This window comes from Tamandua tetradactyla, chromosome 9 (assembly GCF_023851605.1).
Source record: "Tamandua tetradactyla isolate mTamTet1 chromosome 9, mTamTet1.pri, whole genome shotgun sequence".
NCBI lineage: Eukaryota > Metazoa > Chordata > Mammalia > Pilosa > Myrmecophagidae > Tamandua > Tamandua tetradactyla.
The window spans coordinates 89,353,238-89,376,976 of record NC_135335.1 but is presented as its reverse complement, the minus strand read 5'-3'; the positions used below and the strand labels follow the sequence as shown (position 1 = coordinate 89,376,976).

The window sequence follows — 23,739 nt, the reverse complement described above, 5'->3', positions numbered from 1 at the left end:
TGGTCTGCTATCTAATGTCCTTTCCTCTCAACAGGCAGAACTCTTTAGCAGCTCTTGCAGGACTGGTCTAGTGGTGGCAATTCTGCTTTGGTTCATATGGGAAGGTCTTCATTGCTCCCTCATTTTTTTTTTTTTGTATGCTATATGGTGGGGGTCACATTTCATTCTTTTTTCATGTGATTATCCCAATATTGCAGCATCATTTGTTGATTTTTTTGGACTGTGGTGAGAGGTTGGAGGCAGAAAGTACATAGGCTGGGAATTGAACCTGGGTCTCCTGCATGGCAGGTGAGAATTCTGCCACTGAACTACCCTTGCACCTTCCCTTTTTATTAGCTCTTAATTTCCTTCTCCTTCTTTTTTCAAAAGCGGTTTTGCCTGATAAAGCTCGATTGGAGGTTTTGCTTACAGCACTTTAAATGTCATCCCAACTGCCATCTTGCCTCCATGATTTCTGATGAGAAGTAGGCACTCAACCCTGTGGAGAATTCTGTGCATATGACATGTTGCTTCTGTCTGGAAACGTTCAGGATTCTCTCCACATCTTCATTCAACAGTTTTATTATCATATGCTGTGTTGTGAACCTATTTGGCTTATCCTGTTTGAAGTTTATTGAGCTTCTTGAATGTGTATATTCATGTCTTTTGTTAAATTGGAGAAGTTTTCAGTCATTATTTCTTTGAATCGTCTCTTTCTTCTCCTTCTGGGACTCCCGTAATGTATGTATTGGTTCCTTTGATGATGCCCCACAATCTCCCCAGGCTCTGTTCCTCTTTCCTCCTTTTGCTGCACAGACTGAATGATTTCAGTAGGCTTATCTTCAAGTTCCCTGCTTCTTTTTTCTGTCAGTTCCAACTGCTTTTGAACTCCTCTAGGAAATCTTCAGCTCTGTTTGGTTCCTTTTCACAATTTCTCCCTCACCATTGATAATTTCTTTGTGTTCAACTACTGATTTCCTTTAGTTCTTTTCTATGTTTTCCTTTAGCCCTTTGAGCATATTTGAGATAATATTTTTGTCTTTGTCTGGTATGTCCATATCTGGTCTTCCTTATTGATGGTTTCTAATGCTTTAATTTTTTTTTTATGGTCAAAAAACTTATGTTTAGAATTTGCCAGCTAGACTCAGTTTAGATGATTCCAATTTTATTGGCAACATCCAAAGCACCATAGCCAGGTGCCAGTTGAACATATGCCTCCTTCTCTCCATCAGGCCTGGTGTGGAGAAGGAACCCAGGTTTTTGCTGCCCTCACTGTCCCAAACCCTCTCTCCGAAGATATGGAACACTTCACGAATTTGTGTATCATCCTTGTCCAGGGGCCATGCTAATGTTCTCCGTATCATTCCATTTTTAGTATATGTGCTGCCAAAACGAGCAGCACATATGAAACGCCTTAATTTCCTCCTTTGCCTCAGCCATCACTTCTGTTTCTTTGTGTGTTTCATAATCTATTGTTGAAACCTGGATGTTTTTATATCTTAATGTATCACTGGAATTTAGTCACTGAGGCATCTGTTTCTTAAGCTTGTATCTAGCTAGTGTTCTGACAGAGCTTTCCTTGAATGGTAGGAGCTAACAAAAAAAGAGAGACAGAAGGAATAAAAAAAAAATACATTTTCCAGTCTTTGCAGATAGACCTGTTGATGTACGCTCCTTCAGGGTTTATATATTCAGAGGGTTTAGAAAATAACTTGAAACCAAAGCAGAGGGGTTTCCCTGATCCTGCGTCTTGCATGTAACTTGGGAATTCCCTCATTTACATGGATATGAATGCTTCCTCTTCCCAAGGAAGCAGTTTCCTCATGGGGCCCAGGTACTGCACTGTATATATATATATGTATATATGTATATACAGCCAGCAATCCTTTACCCCAGGAAGCCACTTTGATTGATCTCCCAAAGGGTGTTGTAAGAGAGCTTGGTAAGCTGCCTTCTACATGCTGGGTGAGTTCTGGAACAGCGAGTTCCTCAGGCCACCACCAGACAGATGGGACCAGACATATATCCTCCCAATATGTGCATGAGGGTTACTCTGCTCTCTCCAGAACAATGGCCAAGGATCTGTACCCTGGGAGTGCAAGCTGGCCCTACTTAGCTGATGAGGGATGGAGGAGAGTTTAGCTGGGACCCCATGGTATTTTAATGCTTTAAATCACCTTTTTTCTTTATTTTATTCAACGTTTGCCCTATTTAGGCAGTCTTTTATTATTTTTTTTCTGGAGCTTTGAGAAAGATGTTTCTGTCAATCCTTGCTGGTTGGTCAAAATATCTCACTCCATCATCTTGATTGGGGCAGGGCCATAACTGGTTAGTTTTCATGTGGGCTGGATATTATAGTTTAAAAGTTGTCATAGAAATAATTTGAGGCCTAGGATTATTTATTTTCCTCCAAAGAAAATTCAAATTCACATCCATGAAGTTCCTGAGGGCACTAATGAAATAGAATCATCTTAATGCAATTATAGGGACATTAAAAATTCAACATTATCTTAATTAAAACTGGGCTGCAGTTTTTGCTGGAGCTATCCTACTTCCAGTTCCCTTTACTTCAAAGATAGTAGCCCTTTGTGTCCCTACCCAAGACATAGCTTACTTACCTTGGTTGGCCTGGAATTCTGACCTTTTTCCTTAACCTAGTAATGTTCTACTCTCATAATCCCTCATCTGCATCATTCTGATTTAAGAATTGTCTCAGGGAAACTAGGGACCCCAAATAATGGGTTCATCTCTCTGACTTTCCACCTTCTTCCAGATCTTAGCCCAGTAATTCTTTGTTAATTTGCTAGTTCTCCAGAACCTCCAATCAGACTTTTTGTTAGTTTTTCTCATTGTTCTCAGATAAAGGGTTAGTCTAAATTATTTACTCCATCACTACCTTTTGTGGGAATTTACATCATTTGTTTTGTCTCTTATTTCTTGAGTGTCTAGATGTCAATTTCTTTTAGATTTTGTGATCTCTTGTTTTGAAAAGCTATGTCCCCAAAGGACCTCTACTTCTAACAGGGTGTTTACTCAAACAGCTCTGTAGAGTAACACAATTGAATTTGCTTAAATTGGATTGACAGAATATTTGAACTTTCCATAAATATTGTGGTCCCTCCACCATAAGAGGTTTTGAAATTCTGCACTATTTGCCTAGAACACTCTCCTCTCAGCCTTATCACTTTCAAATCGCAACTCAATAGTGTTTATCTCAGGAAAGCCTTTCCACACTTCCCTGCTTCAGTTGTAGAACTATGTTGCTACAGGAATTTGAGTGTGCAAGATAAATCATTTTACTTCATTTTCATTAATTAAGTCTGACTTTGAGATCCTGTCCCTCCACGCTAATAGAAAATTATTCATTTGTCAGATAGGGATCAGGGAAGCCCTTCTCTGTTGCCAAAATTGGTGCAAGAACCCAGATGCTTCTGTGGTATCAGGAAAATGGGAATATGCAAGTCCATTGTGGACTTGAAGTCAAGTAGTTCCAAGCTTTCCATGCCAAGCTTGGGGTGGGAATCACTGACAAAACTGGAGCCCTGATCTTTGACATCCAGCCTCCCTAGGGACATGCCACAGGTCCTGCTACCTCCCTAAATGACTGCTATTGGGCTAATTATGGCTTCTTACTACTTGAAGTATATACTAACCTCTATCCCCTTCCTGATCTTAAGGAATCCCCTCCCTCATAGGCATTTTTTCCTCCTTTCTCCAGCCAGAACATTTCTCAATGTGTTTATGCTTTTAGAGAAAATAAGCCAAGAAAGGGTTTGCCTTCAGGGGCATTCTGTGCTTGACATTTCACACAAACCTCTTAGGCAAGAGATAGCAAACATGTGGCTACCTTCTGGGAGATGGGAGAATACAGCAAGAACAATTCACAAGTAACATTTCAATAAATTATCCATCCACTGGTTTAAATCCTCCTATCCTTCACTTTCAAAGCACTTATTCTTGTCCTTTTTATGTCTGTACCTATAACAGTCTTCATTTCGAATTTATCTGTGTGATCATTTTATGAATTTCAGTGTCTCTACCTCCGTAACGTGATCTTCATGATGGTAGAGATCGTGACTCGTTTTGAGCACTAGTATAGTCTTAAAAGTTGCATCATATCTGGCAATAATAGGCATTCACTAAACCTTTGTTGAATCAATGAATAAACAATTGAATGAAGAATATTCTACAAACTCCCTCGATGGGAAAATTACCTAAAATCACATGTTTTTCCTTTCTTGCAGCTATCTCCTATACAAAATCTGATTCCAGTGAAAATGAAAGATGCATATCTAAAGAAGGAAAATTTGGAAAGAGCCATTGAAGACTATATCAATGAATACAGTGTAAAGAAATGCTATCCATGCCAAAATGGGGGTACAGTGATACTGCTAGATGGACAATGCGTGTGTACCTGCCCACTCAAATTTGAGGGACTTGCCTGTGAAATTGAAAAAGAAATCACTTTTGGGGGTGAGAAGAATATGCTTAATATTAATAAGGAAAAACTCTGTATTTTGGTGTCATTTAATTTGGAAAGTAGTCCTTGAATTATTTAGTGTGAAACTTCTAAATTATCCATGTAAACAGAGGATATAAAATGAGTGAACATGTGCATAACATGAGCATAGCAGATGAATTTTTAATATCTTCTAACTCCATATATTTAAACGTAACTGTAAAGAAATAAAAAATTTTATGATTGTATTCTTGATTATGAAAATGCCCATAAAAAGAAACAAGTTTAAAGAAACATAGCAAATGTCCAATATTTAGCATCCAGAATTAACTAAGGTTTTTATACATACTACATATATAAATATTATATATATATGTACTTTAGGACCCTTTCTTAAGAAAACAATTACAGATGTAACAGAGTACTTTTTACCATTTCTCTCTCCCCCAAACACAATCACTGGTGCTGTTCCTCTCCCTTGACTCCCCAAATAGAATGACTCTCATAAATTTGGTATATATCCTTCCAGTTTATATTTTTGTATTTCTGCTACATATGTATGTACCCATAAAAAATTCAACATTGTTCTAGCTGTCTTAAAACTTTCATAAATGATATTTATTAGACTTTGATTTTTCATTTTCAACTTAATTTGTGTGGAAGAAAACCAAGATTCTTTATTGTGTTTTAGAGCTAATCATCTGGAGATATAGTCTTCTACTTTTTACAAAGTGGAAAGATGTTAGCCATGTTTCTAATGCTAAGAGGATCTCTGTTAGTCTTTCATTCTGGTAGAATTAATTAGGACTTCTGAAAGAACATTGAAATCTTAACCCATCACGGGATTAGCAAGTAAAATGAAACTCCTATGGCAATCACAGCCTCCTTTTTATTCTTTTTATTTGAAAACTGTGTGTTTACAGAAAAATTGTGCATAAAATTAGAGTTCCCACATACCAAGCTATTATTAACACCTTGCATAAGTATGGTGCATTTGTTACAATTCATGAAAGAACATTTGTATAATTGCACTATTATAGTTGGATCATTTACAACAGGATTCTTTGTTTGGGTTGCATAGTCCTGTTTTGTCTTTTTTAGTTTTTATATTAGTAACAACCTGAAATTTCTCCTATAACCACATTCACACATATATATATATATATATAGTTCAGGCTGTTAATTACACTCACAATGTTGTGCTACCATCACCACCATCCATAACCAAAACTTTCCAATCAACCCAAATGGAAACTCTGTACACTTTAATCATTAATTCCCCATTCCCTACTCCCACCATGGACCCTGGTAACCTATATTCTATATTCTGACTCTATGAGTTTACTTATTCTAATTACTTTCTATCAGTGAAATCATATAGTATTTGTCCTTTATGTCAGGTTTATTGCACTCAACATGTTGTCTTCAAGGTTCAACCATGTTGTCACATATATCAGGACTCATTTCTTTTTATGCCTGAATAATATTCCTTTGTATGTATATACCACATTTTATTTATCCATTCATTGGTTGATGGACACTTGGGTTGTTTCCATCTTTTCGCGATTGTGAATAACGTCTCCATGAACATTAGTGTGAAATATCTGCTTTCAAATCTTTTAGGTATATACCAGGAAGTGAGATGGCAAGTTCATATGGTAATTCTATACCTAACTTTTCAAGGAAATACCAAGCTGCCTTCCACAGCCCTTACACTTTTTTACATTCCCACCAAAAATGAATGAGTGTTCCTATTTCTCCACATTCTCACCAAAACTTGCAATTATCTATTTTTTAAATAGTAGCCAATCTAGAGGGTGTGAAGTGATATCTCATGGTTTTGATTTGCATTTCCCTAATTACTAATGGTGTTGAACATGCTTTCATATGCTTTTTGGCCATTTGTATATCCTCTTTGAGAAATGTCTATTTAAGTTCTTTGCCCATTTTTGAATTGGGTTGTTCATCTTTTTGTGATAGAGTTGAAAAATTTCTTTATATATTGTGGATATTAAACCCATATTAGATATGCAGTTTCCAAATATTTTCTCCCATTGAGTAAGTTTCATTTTCATGATAAAATCCCTTGAGGCATAAAAGTCTTTAATTTTTATGAGGTTCTATTTGTCTATTTTTTTCTTTTGTTGGTTATATTTGGGTGAAAATCTAAGAAAGCATTGTTTAACACAAGATCCTGAAGATGCTGCCCTATGTTTTCATCTATGAGTTTTATAGTCCTAATTCTTATATTTAAGTCTTTGATCCATTTTGAGTTAACTTTTGAATTTGGTGTGAAATAGTGGCATCCCTTCATTCTCTTACATATGGATATCCAGTTTTCCCAGCACCATTTGTTGGGGGCACAATTCTTTCCCAATTGAGTGGACTTGACAACCTTGTCAAAAATCAATTGGAAAAAAATCTATTGGCTATAGATATGAGGATCTGTTTCTGAGTCCTCAATTCAATTCCATTGGTCTATATAGCTATCCTTGTGCCAGTACCATTCTGTTTTGACCACTGTAGCTTTGTAATAAGTTTTAAAGTCAGAAAGTATGGGCAACAACTTCATTCTTCTTCTTCAAGGTGTTTTTGGCTATTTGGGGTCCCTTATCCTTCCAAATGAAGTTAATGATTGACTTTTTCATTTCTTCAGAGAAGGCTGTTGAAATTTTTTTTCTTTTTTTTTTTTTGGCTGTTACACAAGTTTCTTTTTTTTTCTCACAATATCATCACTTAGTTGTATATTCATCATTTCTTAGAGCATTTGCATTAATTCAGAAAAAGAAATAAAATGAACACAGGAAAGGAAAAATAAGATTATACCTACCATACCCTTTACCCCTTGCTTTCATTGATCACTAGCATTTCAAATTAAATTTGTTTTAGCATTTGTTCCCCCTATTATTTATTTTTATTCCATATGTTCTACTCTTTTGTTGACAAGGTAGATAAAAGGAGCATCAGACACAAGGTTTTCACAATCACACAGTCACATTGTGACAGCTGTATCATTATTCAATCATCCTCAAGAAACATGGCTACTGGAACACAGCTCTACATTTTCAGGCAGTTGGCTGTTGAAATTTTTATTGGGATTGTGTTGAATCAGTAAATATTTTGGATAGAATTGGCATTATAACAATAGTTAATCTTCCAATCCATGAGCATGAAATTTCCTTCCGTTTATTTAGATCTTCTTAGATTTCTTTCAGCAAAGTTTTGTAGCTTTCTGTGTACAAGTCTTTTACATCCTTGATTAATTTTTTTCCTTAGATATCTGATTCCTTTAGTTTACACTATAGTTGGATTTTTTCTTGATTTCCTCCTCTTATTGTTCACTTTTACTGTATAAAAACACTATTGATTTTTGCATGTTGATCTTATACCCCACCACTTTGCTGAATTCATTTATTAGCTCTGGTAGTGCTGTTATAGATTTTTCAGGATTTTCTAAATATGATCTGATTATCTGCAAATAGTCTAAGTTTCACTGCTTCCTTTCCAATGTCTTTGCCTTATTTCTTTTTCTTTCTAATTGCTCTGGCTAGAATTTCCAGTATAATGTTGAATAACAGTGGTGACAGTGGACATCTTTGTCTTGTTTCAGATATTTGAGGGAAAGTTTTCAGTCTTTCACCATTGAATATGATATTAGTGGCAAGCTATTCATATATGACCTTTATCCTATTGACAAAGTTTTCTTTTATTCCTTCTTCTATTCTTGTCCTATCCCATCAAGAAAGAATTCTGGATATTTTCAAATGTTTGTTCTGCATTTATTACAAACTTTTGGTTTAATTAAAGCTTTCTGTTGTTCTTTTAATTCTCTATTTCTTTTATTTATATTCTAATATTTGTAACATTTATTTTGTTCTGCTTACTTTGGGTTTAGTTTGCTGTTTTTATTCTAGTTCCTACAGATGTGCAGTTAGATTTTAGATTTTAGATCTTTCTTTTTTTTAAAATGTAAGCATTTAGAGCTATAAATTTCCCTCTCAGCATTGCCTCCGCTGTTTCCCATAAGTTTTGATTTGTTGTGTTCTCATTAAATTTGTTTCAAGATGTTACTGATTTCCTTGGCGATATCTTCTTTGACCCATTGTTTGTTTAAAAGTGTGTTACTTAACTCCTGTATATTTGTGAATTTTCATTTCTGACACTGTTACTGATTTCCAATTTCATTCAATTGTTGTCAGAGAAGATGCTTTGTATAATTTCAGTCTTTGAAAATTTATTGAAACTTATTTTATGACCAGAAGTGTGGTCTATCCTGGATCCATGTGCACTTGAGAAGAATGTGAATCCTACTATTTTGGAGTACAATGTTTTGTATATGTCTGTTAGGTTTAGTTCATAGATCATATTATTCAAGTTCTCTGTTTCCTTACTGATCTTCTGTTTAGATGTTCTATCTATCGCTGAAAGTGGGTGTGTTAAGGTCTCCAACTATCATTGTAGATGTTTCTGTTTCTCCCTTCAGTTTTGCCAGTGGTTGTCTCATATATTTGGGGGTACAGTGGTTACGTGCATAAATATTTAAGATTGTTATTTCTTCTTGGTGGATTGCCCCTTTCCTAATATATATAGTGTCCTTCTTTGTCACTTGTAACAGCTTTTGACTTAAAGTCTATTTTGCATGATATTAATACCAACAATCTTTTGGCTACTATTTGCATAGATTATCTTTCACTATCCTTCTTCCACTTTCAATGAATCTGTGTCTTTGGGTCTAAGATGATTCTCTTGTGAACAACTTATAGTGGGATCATGCTTTTTTAGCCATTCTGTCAATCTGTGCCTTTTGATTGGGAAATTTTGTCCATTAACATTTAGTGTTATTACTGTAAAGGCAGTACTTACTTCAGCCATTTGTCCTTTGGCTTTTGTATGTCATATCTTTATTTTTTTGTATAGTTAATCTTTTGTGATATATCTGTCTGATTTCTTTCTCATTTCTGTTTCTGTATATTTTAAAAAATACTTTCTTTGCATTTACCCTGACAATTGTATTACACAACTTAATTTGAAAAGATACCAACTTCACTTCAATAACATACATGTTCTCTGACCCCATACCCCTCCATTTCTCACTTTTTTTTTTTAATGGGAAGGGTCCAGGAATTGAACCCAGGTCTCTGGTGTGGGAGGTGAGAATTCTGCCACTGAGCTACTGTTGCACTGCTCTCCCCCTCTTTATATTGCTTTTTCCCCCCACACTACCTCTTATATTTTGCATGTTCATTTTCAGGAAATATGGCTATTCCTTATTCAGTTGTATTCCAAATCTTATAGGGATTAAAGAGTAGAACTATATTGAGGATGCCAGGTAAAGACATTTTAACTCGCAGTTTTTCTCTTCCAGTACATTAAATATATCATACATGGCCTTCTAACTTCCATTGTTTCTGATGAGAAATCAGTGCTTAGTCTTATTGAGGATTCCTTGTATGTGATGAATCACTTTTCTCTTACTGCTTTCAGAATTCTCTTTTTATCTTTGACATTTGACATTTTGATTAGCATGTGTTGTTGGAGAAGGTCTATTAGGGTTTTTCCTATTTGAAATATGTTGTGCTTCTTGCACATGTGTACTAGTTTGTGAAATGCTGCAGGTATGCAATATACCAAAAACGGAATGGCTTTTATAAAAGAATTTAATAAGCTACAAGTTTACAGTTCCAAGCCTATAAAAATGTCCTGACTAAGACATCCAGGGAAAGATACCTTAATTCAAGGAAGGCCAGTGTGGCTTGCATCTGCTGATCCCTTGCTTCTGGACTCCACTGCTTTCAACCTCTGTTCCTGCAGGGGTTCCCCATTTCACTTTTCCAGTATTGACTTTCATCTCTTGGCTTCCCTTGGCTCTCTCCAGGTTCTGGCTTGCTTAACATCTCATCGTGATGTCTGCTGGGCTCCAAGCATCTCCAAACATCTGTGTCTCTGTTCTCTGAAGCAACTGTTCTCCAAGCATCTACATCAGCTCTCTCTGTTGGCAATTTCCTTTCTCCAAAACGTTTCCTCTTTTGATAAACTAATCAAGACCCATCTTAAACAGCTCATCCAATTAAAAGGTCACACCCACAATTGGGCATAACACATCTCAATGGAGATAATCTGATCAAAAGTTTCCACCTACAATATTGAATCAGGATTAAAAGCAATGGCTGCCCCCACAAGATAGGAACAGGATTAAAACATGTTTTTTTAAGGGATACATAATTGTTTCAAACCTGCACAGACATGTATATTTATGTCTTTCATAAGACAGGAAATTTCCAACCATTATTTCCTCAAATATTCTTTCTATCCCTTTTCTTTCTCCTTTCCTTCTGGGACTCCCATGATATTGGTATGCTTTATGATGTCATGCAAATTCATTTAATACTGCTCAACTTTTTCTGTGCTTTTCTCTATTCTGACTGATTTTGGTTGCTGTGTCTTCAAGCTTCTGATTCTTTCTTCTGCTTGATGAAGTTGTCTGTTGTGTGCTGCTAGTGTATTTTTAATCCCCACTAAGGTGCTTTTCATTCCCATAAATTCTGTTTCTTTTTAAACTTTTTGTTTCCACATTGTCTTCTTAATATCCTCTAGTTTTATATTCCCCATTAATTTATTTCTATCCATTTTGTCCTTTATTTCTTTGAATTGATTTTGGAGATTTGTTTAAGCTTTGTTTAGTTGTTCTAAAGTCCAAAGTCTGTGTCTTCTCTGATGTTTTAATTTGTTCCCTTGATCAAGCCATATCTTTACTGTTTCTTAGTATAGCTTGTAATTTTTTGCTGATGTCTGCATATCTGATTATTTTGATGAGTTAACTCTGAAGGTCAGTTTCTCTCAGCTTTGTCTTAAGGCTCTTCTCTGATGCTTGGTCCAACTTATACTGGATCTTTAGAATAGCCTGTGCTTAACTGTTCAGATATTCTCAGATCTTCTATACCTGATTCTTGCCCTGGACATGCCCTACAATTTTTAAAATTGCCCTTTTATTTGCAAGTTTCACCTCCAGGAGAAAGCTTTCTTGCTTCTGTTCCTTTTGCCTGAATCCTTATCTGCTCTGTTTGTTTTTGTGCAGAATTTTCTCCTCAGCTATGATTTGTTGAATTTCTCTCCCTCACTGAGTGCCCCCTTTTCATTACACTTTTTGGTTCTTGGACCCATCCCACCTTACAGCAGTTCAATTTCCCCATCTGTTTTTCTCATGAGGCTTTTTTGCCTCAGTCTATTTCCCTGTTAGGGTATTCTGCCCAGGGACCTAGATGGTGTCAATATTTTAAAAAGGTTCATTTTTTTCATGTAAATGATCCAGCAATTAGTGACTGGATTAAGTCTGTGCACTTCTTGCATAGAGTTCTTCTGCAGTGTCTTTTGTTTCCAGGAGGCCCTTTCATACACAAGTGCTTGCCAGCTGTTTGCCTTCCACTCTGGGTCTCTGCATACATGGGTCACTATTCCTGGAAATGCATGGGATTCTAACCCACTGCTGTGAGTAGCTCTGTGGTCTGACCTCCACAGCAGGTAGTCCTTGGGCAGTACTGCCTCTGTGTGACTCTTAGGCTATGCACAACAGAATGAAGGGAAGGGTCTGAACTGGCAGGTCCAGCTGGTAGATCATCTACTTTTTTTTTAGAGGGGGGTTCTTTTTCCTTCAGTTCAGCATTTGTAGAGTTCTTTTCTGGTCTTTATCATAATCCAGAGTTCCAAGCATGTGGTATTTGTCATTTTATTCGTTGTTTCTGAAGGCAGATTTTCCCAGGGATGTCTTATGTTATCATGTTGATGTCTTCAGCATAGCTTACATTTTTGAATGAATAGTTTCCTACAGCAAAATTTCTTTAAAAATTCAACAAATGTTCACAACCTCAAGTTTATAATTCAATCATGCTTTCAATGTTTAAAACCATTTTTTTTAATATTACAAGAATTTCTTCGTGCTTTTTGGCAAACACACTTAGAAACTCAACAATATGATGACAATGTTTGTATTTAACTTAAATTTTAGGATAACTGACTTTTAAATATACCCTCCTCATCTATCTAAAGTGCCAACCCAATGCTTTGCATTCCAAAAAGCTACTGATTCAGCATTCCCCAAAGCATTTGTATTCTCTAAAAATTCATGCTATCAGTTCTTGACCCCCTCTTCTTTTACCTATTTCTTTCTGTGTGTAACATTTAGCTCTATTGTCTAATTTCCCTTTTTTATCAGTCATGCCTATTTTACCCTTTAACCAATCAATTGAGGATTTTTTGAAATTACTTATTTTTCTAAAATCTCTATTTGGTTATTTTCAAGTCTGACTGATCTTTCAATATTTTGAACTAATTTATATTGAAGTCTCTTACAGATTGCTCCAGTGTATGTAGTTTCTGGATATAATTATCTTGTCTGTTAAGTCTACTGATTACTTTTAGGGCATTATTTTCTTCCTTGAATACTTCATGAGGTTATATCAGAAACCTTGTCATCAGTAGAAATTGTTTCCTGTGGGAATCCTGTCTACCCTGGGTAGTAAAGGTATTCATAGGGTTAGTTTTATGTTTACTTCTTGAGAAATACTGTCGTTTTCATCAGTTTTGTACCAGTGTTTTAATATATATTTTATTACAGTTATTATATAAACCTGTTTCAGGTTTCCCATTTTGCACTTCTTGGATAATAAAAATAACTTCTCTCCTCCCCATATGTAACATTTTATTGGGGCAGTAATGTATTGTGGATGCTTTCTCATATCTAACCTACAAGGGTCTGCCGGTTCCTTGCCAGGACACTTCACTATGGGTGAATCTTTCCCTCAAGGAAGCTCTGCAAACATCCAGCTTTACACAGAACCTTCGGTTCCAGTTTCCCACTTAAACTGGGCCTACTCCCTAACATGAAATTTAAATCCTAACCCTTTCCATATTAGCATCCTATGACTCTTCTAACATATTACCACATACTTAGTGGCTAAAGCAACAGAAATTTATCTTTTTACTTTTCTAGAGACCAAAATTCTGAAATAGGTTTCGGTGGGTCAAAAGAAAGATATCAACAAAGCCACATTCCCTCAGGGTGCTCTAGGGAATCCCTTCCCTTATTTTTTGTCTAGAGCTACACTTCTTCATTTATTGGCTCATGACCCCTTCCCCCACCTGTAAAGCCAGTAATGTCATCGCATTGTCTTCTCCTCTTCTGTGCAAAATCTCCCTCTGCCTCCCTCTTGTAAACATACTTGTGAATACATTTAGGGTCTGTCCAGAAAATTCAAGATAATCTTCCTACCTCAACATCCTTAACTTTTCTCCATATAGTATAACATATATAGGTTCCAAAGATTAGGACCTGGGTTTCTTTGGATGCTTTTGGCTACCTTATTTTGCCAACTACACTTTCTAAAATGTGGCTATGTTACTCTCTTGCTTCAAAATTTTTGATTAAATTTGCACACAATTCCCTAAACAATCTCCTGTCTACATGACTTCCAGGCTTATACCCAGACATTGGACCCTACGTATCTGAACTCCATACTTGCAAACCACATTATGTATTTCATGTCATCTTTCTTTGTCCACACTATTTTCTGAGCTTGGAGTGCTCACCAACTTCCTCCTCCTTCAGCCAACCCAACCTTCCTCCCCTTTGTTCACTTCATATGTCTCTAGTTTTTCTAAGCCAGTGGTTCTTTTTTTTTTTTTTTCTTTTTTGCATGAGCAGGCACCGAGAATTGAATCCAGGTCTCCAGCACGGCAGACAAGAACTCTGCCACTGAGCCACCGTGGCCCCCCCTAGCCATGGTTCTTAATCCTGGTTGCCCATTAGATCTACTTGGTTAGCTTTAAAAACAAAAACAGGGCAGGCCACAGTGTCTCAGTGGCAGAATTCTCGCCTGCCGTGCTTGAGACCTGGGTTCAATTCCCGGTGCCTACCCATGCAAAAACAACCCACAAAAATAAAACAGATCCCCATCCCAAGCCAGTTATACTAGAATCTCTGTGGTATAGCCTGGTTGTGGTTCTTTTATATATTTTTTGTTAAAAATCCTCTGGCTATTCTAATCTGTAGCCATGTTGAAAAGTTCTATTCTGGACCCAATTTAATTACCATCTTCTCTATGAAAACTTCTTCAGTTTCTCCAGTTTTTTGTCTATCTGGGCTCACTTAGCATTTTGTCTCTCTGCTCTCCCAGCACTAATCATATTGATTCTCCCCCACAAGATGAATAGCCCCTCTGGTTTGGAAATGTGTCATATTTTAAACGTCCTTCTATTCCTAACACCTAGCACAGTATCTGGTCCATTATAGGGCAACAGGATAAGGAAATGAATAAATGGATGAATGGATGGGTCTAAAGCTGAAGTCTTGTACATCAATAAGATTTGATTATCTTCTATTTTCTCTAGAATTGCCAGCCAACGGTTCAGAATAGATCTGTCAACTTTTCCTGAGCTCCGTATAGAGCAACTTCAATTTAAGATCCTGTCGCCAGAGACAGTCCTTGCAGCCGAGTGAAAAACAACTGCCTTCAGGAAAACCCTACCAGTCCCTGCAGTCTCCCCTCTCTTAGGTCCACGTTGCTTTTTTTCTTCCTTAAACTCTTTCAATGTTTTCAATTTGTATTCCCAAAGGAATAAAGTCAGTAGTGAAATATGCCTGGACTGCTTTTTCCCAAAGGCAATGCCAATCTCTTGTTAACAAAACAAAATTAAATTTATAAAGGAATGCTGGTTAAAAAGACTAAAATTATTGCTAAACTTCTCTGTACAATGGATGTGCTCCTCCATTCCAGTACCACAACTTTCAACCATGATAGTTAGCACTATGTATTTATGTGTGCCTGTACTCATTTGGCAAATATCTACTGAACACCTGCAACAGGTACAGCCCTCTGCTCCAGGCTCAGGTGCTCATCTTAGAGCTCCAGTTTACCTCTACATGTCCAAAGAAGAAGGTCTGTGTGTGGTATTTGTAATCAAAACTATTGACTTCAACCATGTGATATGGCCTCTATTCAATCATCGCGTATCTAAAGAACCCCAGCAATTTCCTGTGGTCCAACCTAATACCTAGCCTTGTAAGTTATATAAGATAAGGCTACCCATCTAAGAAGATGAATAAGGGATCCAGCTATGCAGTTTTATCTGTAAGATTATAAGATATCTATAAAATTACAGGCATGGTAATTGGGGCCTGTGAACTTTTGAGAATTTCTATGAATTCTTTAAACAAAAGCTTTAAAATGCAAAATCGAAATTAATATATGTTTATTTAAATGTCAACAACATGTATTATATCAACTTCATTAATTGCTAAATCTTACTATTAACAACCATTTCATTTAATTTATAAACAAATTTTTAGTTCTCACTCTGCAGGAATTCTCAACTATGCGCATGATTGCTGAGATGTCACAGGTGATCTTCAAGCAAATACGTTACCTATAGGAAATTATTTCAGAAGCAAAATTAAAAAAAATATTTTTATTGTAAAACCTTAACAAACAAACATGCAAACATTCTTGGCATACAAGCATTCTATACATGGTGTATAATCAAAGGTCCACAATACCACCACATAGTTGTATAATCAATGATCATTTTTTTGAGCATTTGCACCACTCCAGAAAAAGAAATAAAAAAGAAAACACTCACACATACCATACCCCTTACCCCTCCCTCTCATTGACCACTACCAATTCAATCTACTCAATTTATTTTAACCTTTGTACCTCTATTATTTGTTTATTTTTATCCATTTTTTTAATCATCTGTCCATATCCTAGCTAAAAAGAGCATCAGACACAAGGTTTTCACAATCACACAGCCACATTGTAAAAGCTATAGATTATGCAATCATCTTCAAAAAACATGGCTACTGGAACATAGCTCTACAGTTTCAAGCACTTCCATCCAGCCACTCCAGTACACTATAAACTGAAAAGGGGGTATCTATATAATGCGTTAGAATAACTTCCAGGCTAACCTCTCAAATTTGAAATCTCTCAGCCACTGACACTTTGTTTTGTCTCATTTCTCTCTTCCCCCTTTTGATAGAGAAAGTTTTCTCAATCTCCTGATACCAGGTCCCAGCTCATCCCAGGCTTTCTGTTCCACATTTCCAGGGACATTTACACTCCTGGGAGTCATGTCCCACATGTGGGGGTGGGGTGAGGAGATGGCAGTGAGTTTACTTGCTATGTCAGCTTGGAGAGAGAGAGGCCACATCTAAGCAACAAAAGAGGTTTTCTGGGGGGTGACTCATGCCTAATTTTAAGTAGGCTTAGCCTATGCTTTGCAGGGATAAGTTTCATATGAAGAAGCCCCAAGATTGAGGGCCCAGCCTATTGATTTGGTTGTCCCCACTTTGCTTGTGAGAATATCAGGAATTGTCCAAACGGGAAAGAGAATTTTCCCTCTTTCTCACCATTCCCCCAAGAGGACTTTGAAAATACCTCTTTATTCACCGTCCAAATCACTCTGGTATTTTGGGGGCATCACACTAACCTGGACAAACCAATAAAATCTCATGCCCTATTCAAGATTCCATGTACTTATTGCATTCAATTAAACTGACCATACAAGTTACATTAGGAAATACGTTAACCAAAATATAAACTTTGTGCCAACAAACATCTTTCCCTTTAGTCTCATTCAGAAGTGGAAGTTTTAAAATATGAATGACATCATCCTTTACCCAGTCTTCTGATAGACCTCAGTCCTATCCAGATCAGCGTCATTCATATCTCTACTTTAATGTCTAACCACTTTTTCAACTTTTTAAACAGTTCTTGTGTGGAGTACTTTCATAGCTTTAGAACTCTAACTCTGAGTCACAGGTGTCACATAAATCCCTGAAGTTTCTGGGAAAGACCATGTTATATACAAACATCTCAGTATCTGAGAATTTAGAATTAACAGTTACACCTCCTGAGTATATGTGACTGTGTAAGAGCTTACAATCTAGGACCCTTTACAATATGCTCCAACCTGACATCCCATGCCTTCAACTTAAGTTCACCGAATTTTTATATTATAGTAAGTTCATATGATTAAGGCATGATAATATTTGTCTTTTTGTTCCTGACATTTCATTCAACATTCAGTTCTTAAGGTTCATGAATCTAGTTGCATGCCTCACAACTTCATTCCTTCTTGTGGTTGCTCAGTATCCATGGTGTGTATACACTGTAGTGCCCCTTCCATTCCTCATTTGTTGTACCCTTAGGCCACCTCCATTCATTGTGGATCACAAACACTGCTGCCAGAGACACCAGTGTACAAATGTCCATTTCTGTCCCCACACTGAGCTCCTTTGGTACATACTGAGCAGCGGGGTTTCTGGATCATATGGCAAACCCACCCCTAGCCTCCTGCGGGACCACCACACTGCCCTCCAAGGGGTTGTACCTCTCAGCTTCCCTGCTGATAGTGAATAGGTACATTTTTTTCTCCACATTTTCCCTAGAACTTGTTTTATGCTGTTCGTTTTTAAATAGTTTTATTCACACATCATACAATGCAGCCTAACTATATAGACATGCCTTCGCCACCATACTCTGTCTGAAGACATTTCCTTTTCTTCATTAGCAATATTTAAAAAAATAATTTTTACATTTTTGAACAGTGAAACAAAAGATTTATTGAGTATAGGATAAATTTTCATGTGTTAAGTATCATGTAGAGCAGGTGCTCTAAAAATTAAACTCTTTAGTCCTTTGGAGTCTTAAAATAGCCCTGAGAACTTGAGAGAAAAAGTCCTACCACCTGCCCTCAGGAACACAGGGTGAATCAGAAAGAATAAAGACTTGTTAAGTGTATATAATTGCTGAACTCTGCTTCTAGACAATTCACTATTGTGTCTTTGATGCCAGGGGAGTTACTATAGTAATTACTAAGAATTCCTTGAATCTCTATGAATCACAAAACTCAAACCAAGAAAAGAGCTGAGCCTGGACCAAACCCACTAGCATCAACTTAATGATTTATCAGAGCCCCTTCTACTAGAAAGGAGGGCACTGTTTGCATCCTCTGTTGAGAGTGAGATCCTCCAACCTCCTCCCAGAGGCAGTGTGTCTAGACAGCAATTCCAGTAGGGGGCACCATTGAGATAGTAGAAACTGCCCAACAGAAATCAGCACCGAGGAGAAAGGCTCTAGGCCTAAAGGAGAGAGAATTCACTAGAAAGTGGGCGACGTCTCCCGGTGGCCAGGCCCAATTTTATGTTTGGCTCTTGAGGAGAAAAGTCTTAGCTGAGTCTTAGCTAGACAGATAGAATGCAGCTCCTTACCCCTACATGCTCTTTGAGGGGATACAGCACAAATTCAAAGAAAAATACACATGGGGAAAACAGTCCTCTGAAGCGCAGGCCATACGTCCACATCATTACACCAAACCACGGCCATTATCCAAAGGCCCTAGGGAAGCTGAGTGGGTATTCATCTTTGCTCGGGACTGTTGGGAGAAGGAAACTACTTTTTTTTTTTAATCTATTTCACTTTTTAGACTCAAAACTCAGATTGTTTATTCATTCTGCTGATCAGAGGGCAGACAATTCAATTACACCTGTTGACTATGAAATGTTTGAGGTGTGGAGTCCAGAGCGTGGCTCATGTAGATAGATTAATCTTTTGGGACTGGGAGATGCTAGCCAGAACTGTTTTAAAAATAATCCTCAGGGTACTTTAGAATTTCATCATGAGCCAATTCCTTTTAAATTGTTAAAAGATTTGAAACAAGCTTGTGCCCAGTTTCACACCTTTGTCTCCCCAAAGCACTTTCCTACACGGTGCAGCATAACCCAGTCTTCAGCCCACAGCAGCAGCTCCTGAGTTAAGTGTCTCAAGGGTTGTTTATGAAAAGTGGTGAGCAAAAGGCTAGGCTCAGCTTAAGTCTAGTTAAAAACAAAATAATACAGTTTCCATACACACACACACGCACAAACATGCGTTCAAAATTAGCAGGAAAACATCTGTCTCCCACCCCATTCCATGCCCAAACTGTCCAAGAGAAAGGAATGATGTGATTATTTGACGAAAGATGAGTTCCTTAAACCCTCAAAGCCTCAAGATATGCTCAAGGATAATAATACCTCCTTTATAGAATTGCCATGTTGAGTAATTGAGATAATGCATATGCAATAATAGAATAGCAATAAATTGTAGCTGGTACTATTATTTTTATATGCAAGGCTATTGGTGTAAAACCTTCCAAATGTGAATCTAATATTTATGACATTAAATGGCCATGAATATTAAATCTGATAACTAGACATAACAGGAGATAGCTGTGTACTCTTCTCTAAAAAGTCAGAAGGTTTGGAGATTTTTTTTTAGCAGTGCGATGATTACTAAGGATAATAAGTCTGGAAAGGACAGAAGAAAATAAATGTCATGACTATCAATAAAGGGCACTGAATAATTTGACAAACTATGTCTAATGCATGTTTTCAAACTACATTACAGGTAATCCTAGTTCTCCCAGTAGCATTAAGTAATAGTATTGAGTCTCAAAATGTACTATAGAATTGAGACTAGAAGCATTCCTTTTCTTCTGACCAAAAGGAAGACTGTCACTAGATTATATGTAAGTGTGGATAATTTTCTGTTAGTTCAGGTAGTTTTGTATTTAGGCAGGCTTCCTCTCTGGAGATTCCTAAATTGCACAATAAGGTATAAGAATGCCTAAGTTTGAGTAACTTTTCAAATGAAACGACTAGGATGATTCCAAGGTATAGAAAAGAGAAACCCAAGGAAAAAAGTGCAATCTGGGGATGTTTTTAAATAGAGTATTTTAAGAAAACCTGAAATTATATATTCAAAAGGTGCAGAAAAGTGTGAGGTTTTACGAAGGTTTATTTTGTACTGAAACTTTAACATTCCTGTTTTAAATTATGCAGGTGACAGGATGGAAAAATGAGTACATTCACACCTGCAATTGACAAACAGTGGGAGAGGGAAAGAGCTGAGGGAATGGTGGAAGAGTCCTCTTCCCCTCTATCATCTCTATCTCCTTAAAATCTTAAGGCACATCTGCTTATTTTCCATAACCTTCATATCATGGCTTAGCCTTCATGTTGAAAAGTAACTGGGAATGCATGAAGAAATGAATAGATAAAAGAAAAGGGGAAGTTGAAAAAGGAAAGGAAGGATCTTTGATGGTCATGTGAGACCTTTTCCTTCATCCATTACAGTGCAAATTGTTGTTAAATTGGCAAGGGCAGTGACCAACCCGGTCAGGGTCAGGGTGTGTGTTTTGATGAGATTAGTTAAATCTCCTTGTTTTAGAGACCAAGTGAGACCAAAGGATTGACTTGAATTCTGCTTCTGGGGAATGAAGGAGGTGAGAATCCCTGAGAAGGAAATGGCTGGACTCAACAGACCCAGCAGCGCATCATGAACTCTTGCAAACCCAAGGAAAGGGTAAGAAACAAATTATAGCCATGACAGCATAGGAAAGTAATGAGCAAATTATTATAAAACACAGAACACATCTATAAACTTGTTCTTTGCGCCTTTCCTCTCAGAGTTAATCAGTTTGATAAGACTCCTTAAGTAAAGTTTGGGCTATTTTTCCACTGTTCTGTTTCAGCAGTTCTTTTAGAATTAAGCAAACATTTGCCTAGAACTGGGCTTAAATTGTAAAAACAATTGTTCCCTGCCTTCTTGAGTTTAATATCACAATTTAGATATCCTTTTGAAATATAATGGGAACTCTTCTTCTACCAAAAAATGAGTTAATTTTTCATGGAAGTAGATTAATAAGTTATTTTTTTCCAGAGCTTGATGTTCTAAAACAGTTAGGGTGCCTTTTTCATAAACAAAAAGTACAGGCGCGAACAACCCATTTTGCTTTAAAAACAAAAAGTGAAAGAGAAGCCAAATTAAGGAACCACCCATTTCTTCCTGCACAACCTTCACAGGCATGCCCGTTTCTATTCTGCTGTCTCTGTGCTGTTTACCCTCTGAAACTTGGCTGTTCCATATCTCTCTAAGCAGAGAGACTAGAATTTCCTTGAATTTCTGTGAATCTACTTTGTGAATTTAAGCCGTGCTTTGCTGACACAGCCGCCTGCATGCTGGTAAAAGGAGACAACTTTATAAAATTAGGAGGTTTCTGTTGATTTCATTCTTTGTCTGGAAATTTGAGGTGTTGCTTATGATCTCTGTGCTTTAATTTTATTATCAAAGAGCAACAATGCAATGACCATTTGGAGTTTGACGATATTTTAGCGCAGGATTCTCTCCCAGCTGCCCAAAGATGATGGACTTCAGAGGAGGCTGTACATGTGGAGGAATAGAGAATAAACCATATTGCTTTCATCAGATTCTTAGGAGAACCTAGGAGGCAGACAAGGTTTAAAAACAAACAAAATTGCTCTAGCACCTTAGAGTGACAGAGGGAAGAAAGAAAAGTCATTCTCCCCACTGGAGAATTTCGATTCTGGCTGGGGAGCCAAACCTAAGGCACACACTACAGTGAGAGAACAGTGAGGGCAAAAATATTATAGAGCTTCGTTTCACGGTGCAGTGTTCAGGCATCTCCCGTGAAAAGGGGAGAGATGAGTGAGCAAGCAGCAGAGAATGCTTCTTGGAAGAGATGGAATGCGACCTTCCTCCACGCTGTCTCAGGGGGCTCGACTTGATTAGGGTTGGACACATTAAGTAGATGACCATTGGTTTCTTTCCTAACATAACAGCCATTCAGGTTATAAGATCACCTCAAGACTTTATAACTATTTCTAACCCTCTCTGTTAACAATTTCAACCGTAGCACCCTTTAAAGTTCTGATAGGATACAGAAAATGCTTTTAGGCATAGATCAGTAAGTTTCTTAAATTTTTATCAGTGTTCTGTCTATTTTTAAAAAAAAACTGTGTGTGTGTGTGTGTGTGTGTGTGTGTGTAGTATAACATATATATAAAGCAAAGAAATAAAAAAGCAATAGTTATCAAAGCACTCTTCAAAAAGTACTCTATCTATAGGATAGATCCCAGAGTTTGTCATGGGCTACCATAGGATCCTCTCATATTTTTCCTTCTAGCTGCTCCAGAATATAGGAGGCTAGAGGGCTTAAATACTTTTTTGTCATCATAATCGACCTTTTTTTCCTTCTTTTTTTGTGAACAATAACATATATACAAAAAAGCTATAAATTTCCAAGCACAGCACCACCATTAGTTGTAGAACTTATTTCAGATTTTGACATGGGTTATGATTTCACAATTTTAGCTTTTTACTTCTAGCTGCTCTAAAATACTGGAGACTAAAAGAGATACCAGATTTAATGATTCAGCATTCATATTCATTTGTTAAGTCCTATCTTCAATGTATAATTCCACCATCTCCTTTGATCTTTCCATATCTCTCATTGGGGTTATTTGGGTTATGGCAATTCTAAATGTTTCGTACTGGAAGGGTCTGTCACTAATATGGGGTAGGGAGGTGGAACTATCTGATGTTCTGGAGAGGCTGAGCTAGGTTTCAGGACTTATCTGGTCCAGGGACCCATCTGGAGATTGTAGGCTTCTGGCAAGTTACTCTACTGCCTGGAACCCTTGTGGAATCTTATAAATTGCCCTAAGCGTTCTTTAGGATTGGCTGGAATGGTCCTGGTTGGGGGTTGGCAGGTTATGACAGGTAGCAAGGTTTACCTGAAGCTTGCGTAAGAGCAACCTCTAGAGTAGCCTCTCGACTCTATTTGAACTGTCTCTGCCATTGATATTTTATTAATTGCATTCTTTTCCCCCATTTGGTCAGGATGTAATTGATGATCCTATGGTGCCAGGTCTGGATTCATCCCTCGGAGTCCTCTCTCATGTCACCTGAGAGACTGTCACCCCTGGATGTGTTCTATTTTTAAGTTAGCCCTTTGAAAAATGGAATAGAATTCCTCTAGCCACACAGTGCCTCCAGGCTCACAGCCTCCTCTTATACTCACCCTCATGGAGCACTGGAGGAGAAAACTCATTTTAACATTGCCTGAACAAAAACAGTTTTCTAGAATGCCAGTCTATAAAAGAGAATGTATGACTAAGTACAGTATTTGAAGAATTATAATCACTTCTGAATTTTCTGAGCTACTTCTCCCTTTCGCGAACAGGAATAATTGCATTGCCCATTCTGTGCTGTGCAATTATAACTTTATCTATTTTTTGATGGTATCACCATATTGTCTATCATCTTTGCTGCATTTCCTGTTCCATCTTCCTGCTCAGGTACTTGTGTACTCAATTGACTTCACAGGAAATATATACTCACATATGTGATATCTCAAATACATATTTAAAAGGGCAGTGATTATACTCCAAAAATTGAAACTAAAAA

General features: G+C 37.1%; 2 protein-coding genes and 1 non-coding gene across 5 annotated transcripts in view; 2 read left to right on the top strand and 1 right to left on the bottom strand.

The window, feature by feature from the left end:
* Positions 1–15,068, top strand: part of C9 (complement C9) — a 75,358-nt gene extending 60,290 nt beyond the window's left edge. The window contains exons 10-11 of the mRNA XM_077117046.1: positions 4,224–4,452; positions 14,822–15,068. Coding sequence (XP_076973161.1) covers positions 4,224–4,452; positions 14,822–14,847 — 255 coding nt within the window. The 3' untranslated portion in view covers positions 14,848–15,068. The remainder of the gene's footprint in view (positions 1–4,223; positions 4,453–14,821) is intronic.
* On the bottom strand, positions 1,272–1,381 carry LOC143647448 (U6 spliceosomal RNA). Its single transcript, XR_013158076.1, has one exon. It is a non-coding gene; the product is annotated as a U6 spliceosomal RNA (small nuclear RNA).
* A 5,548-nt stretch (positions 15,069–20,616) lies between the features above and the next one.
* Positions 20,617–23,739, top strand: part of FYB1 (FYN binding protein 1) — a 170,519-nt gene continuing 167,396 nt past the window's right edge. For 2 of the 3 annotated variants that reach the window (XM_077117036.1, XM_077117038.1), the window contains exon 1: positions 20,617–20,835. In XM_077117036.1, the coding sequence (XP_076973151.1) occupies positions 20,809–20,835 (27 nt within the window). In that variant the 5' untranslated portion in view covers positions 20,617–20,808. The remainder of the gene's footprint in view (positions 20,836–23,739) is intronic. The other variant, XM_077117045.1, reaches the window with a different exon arrangement.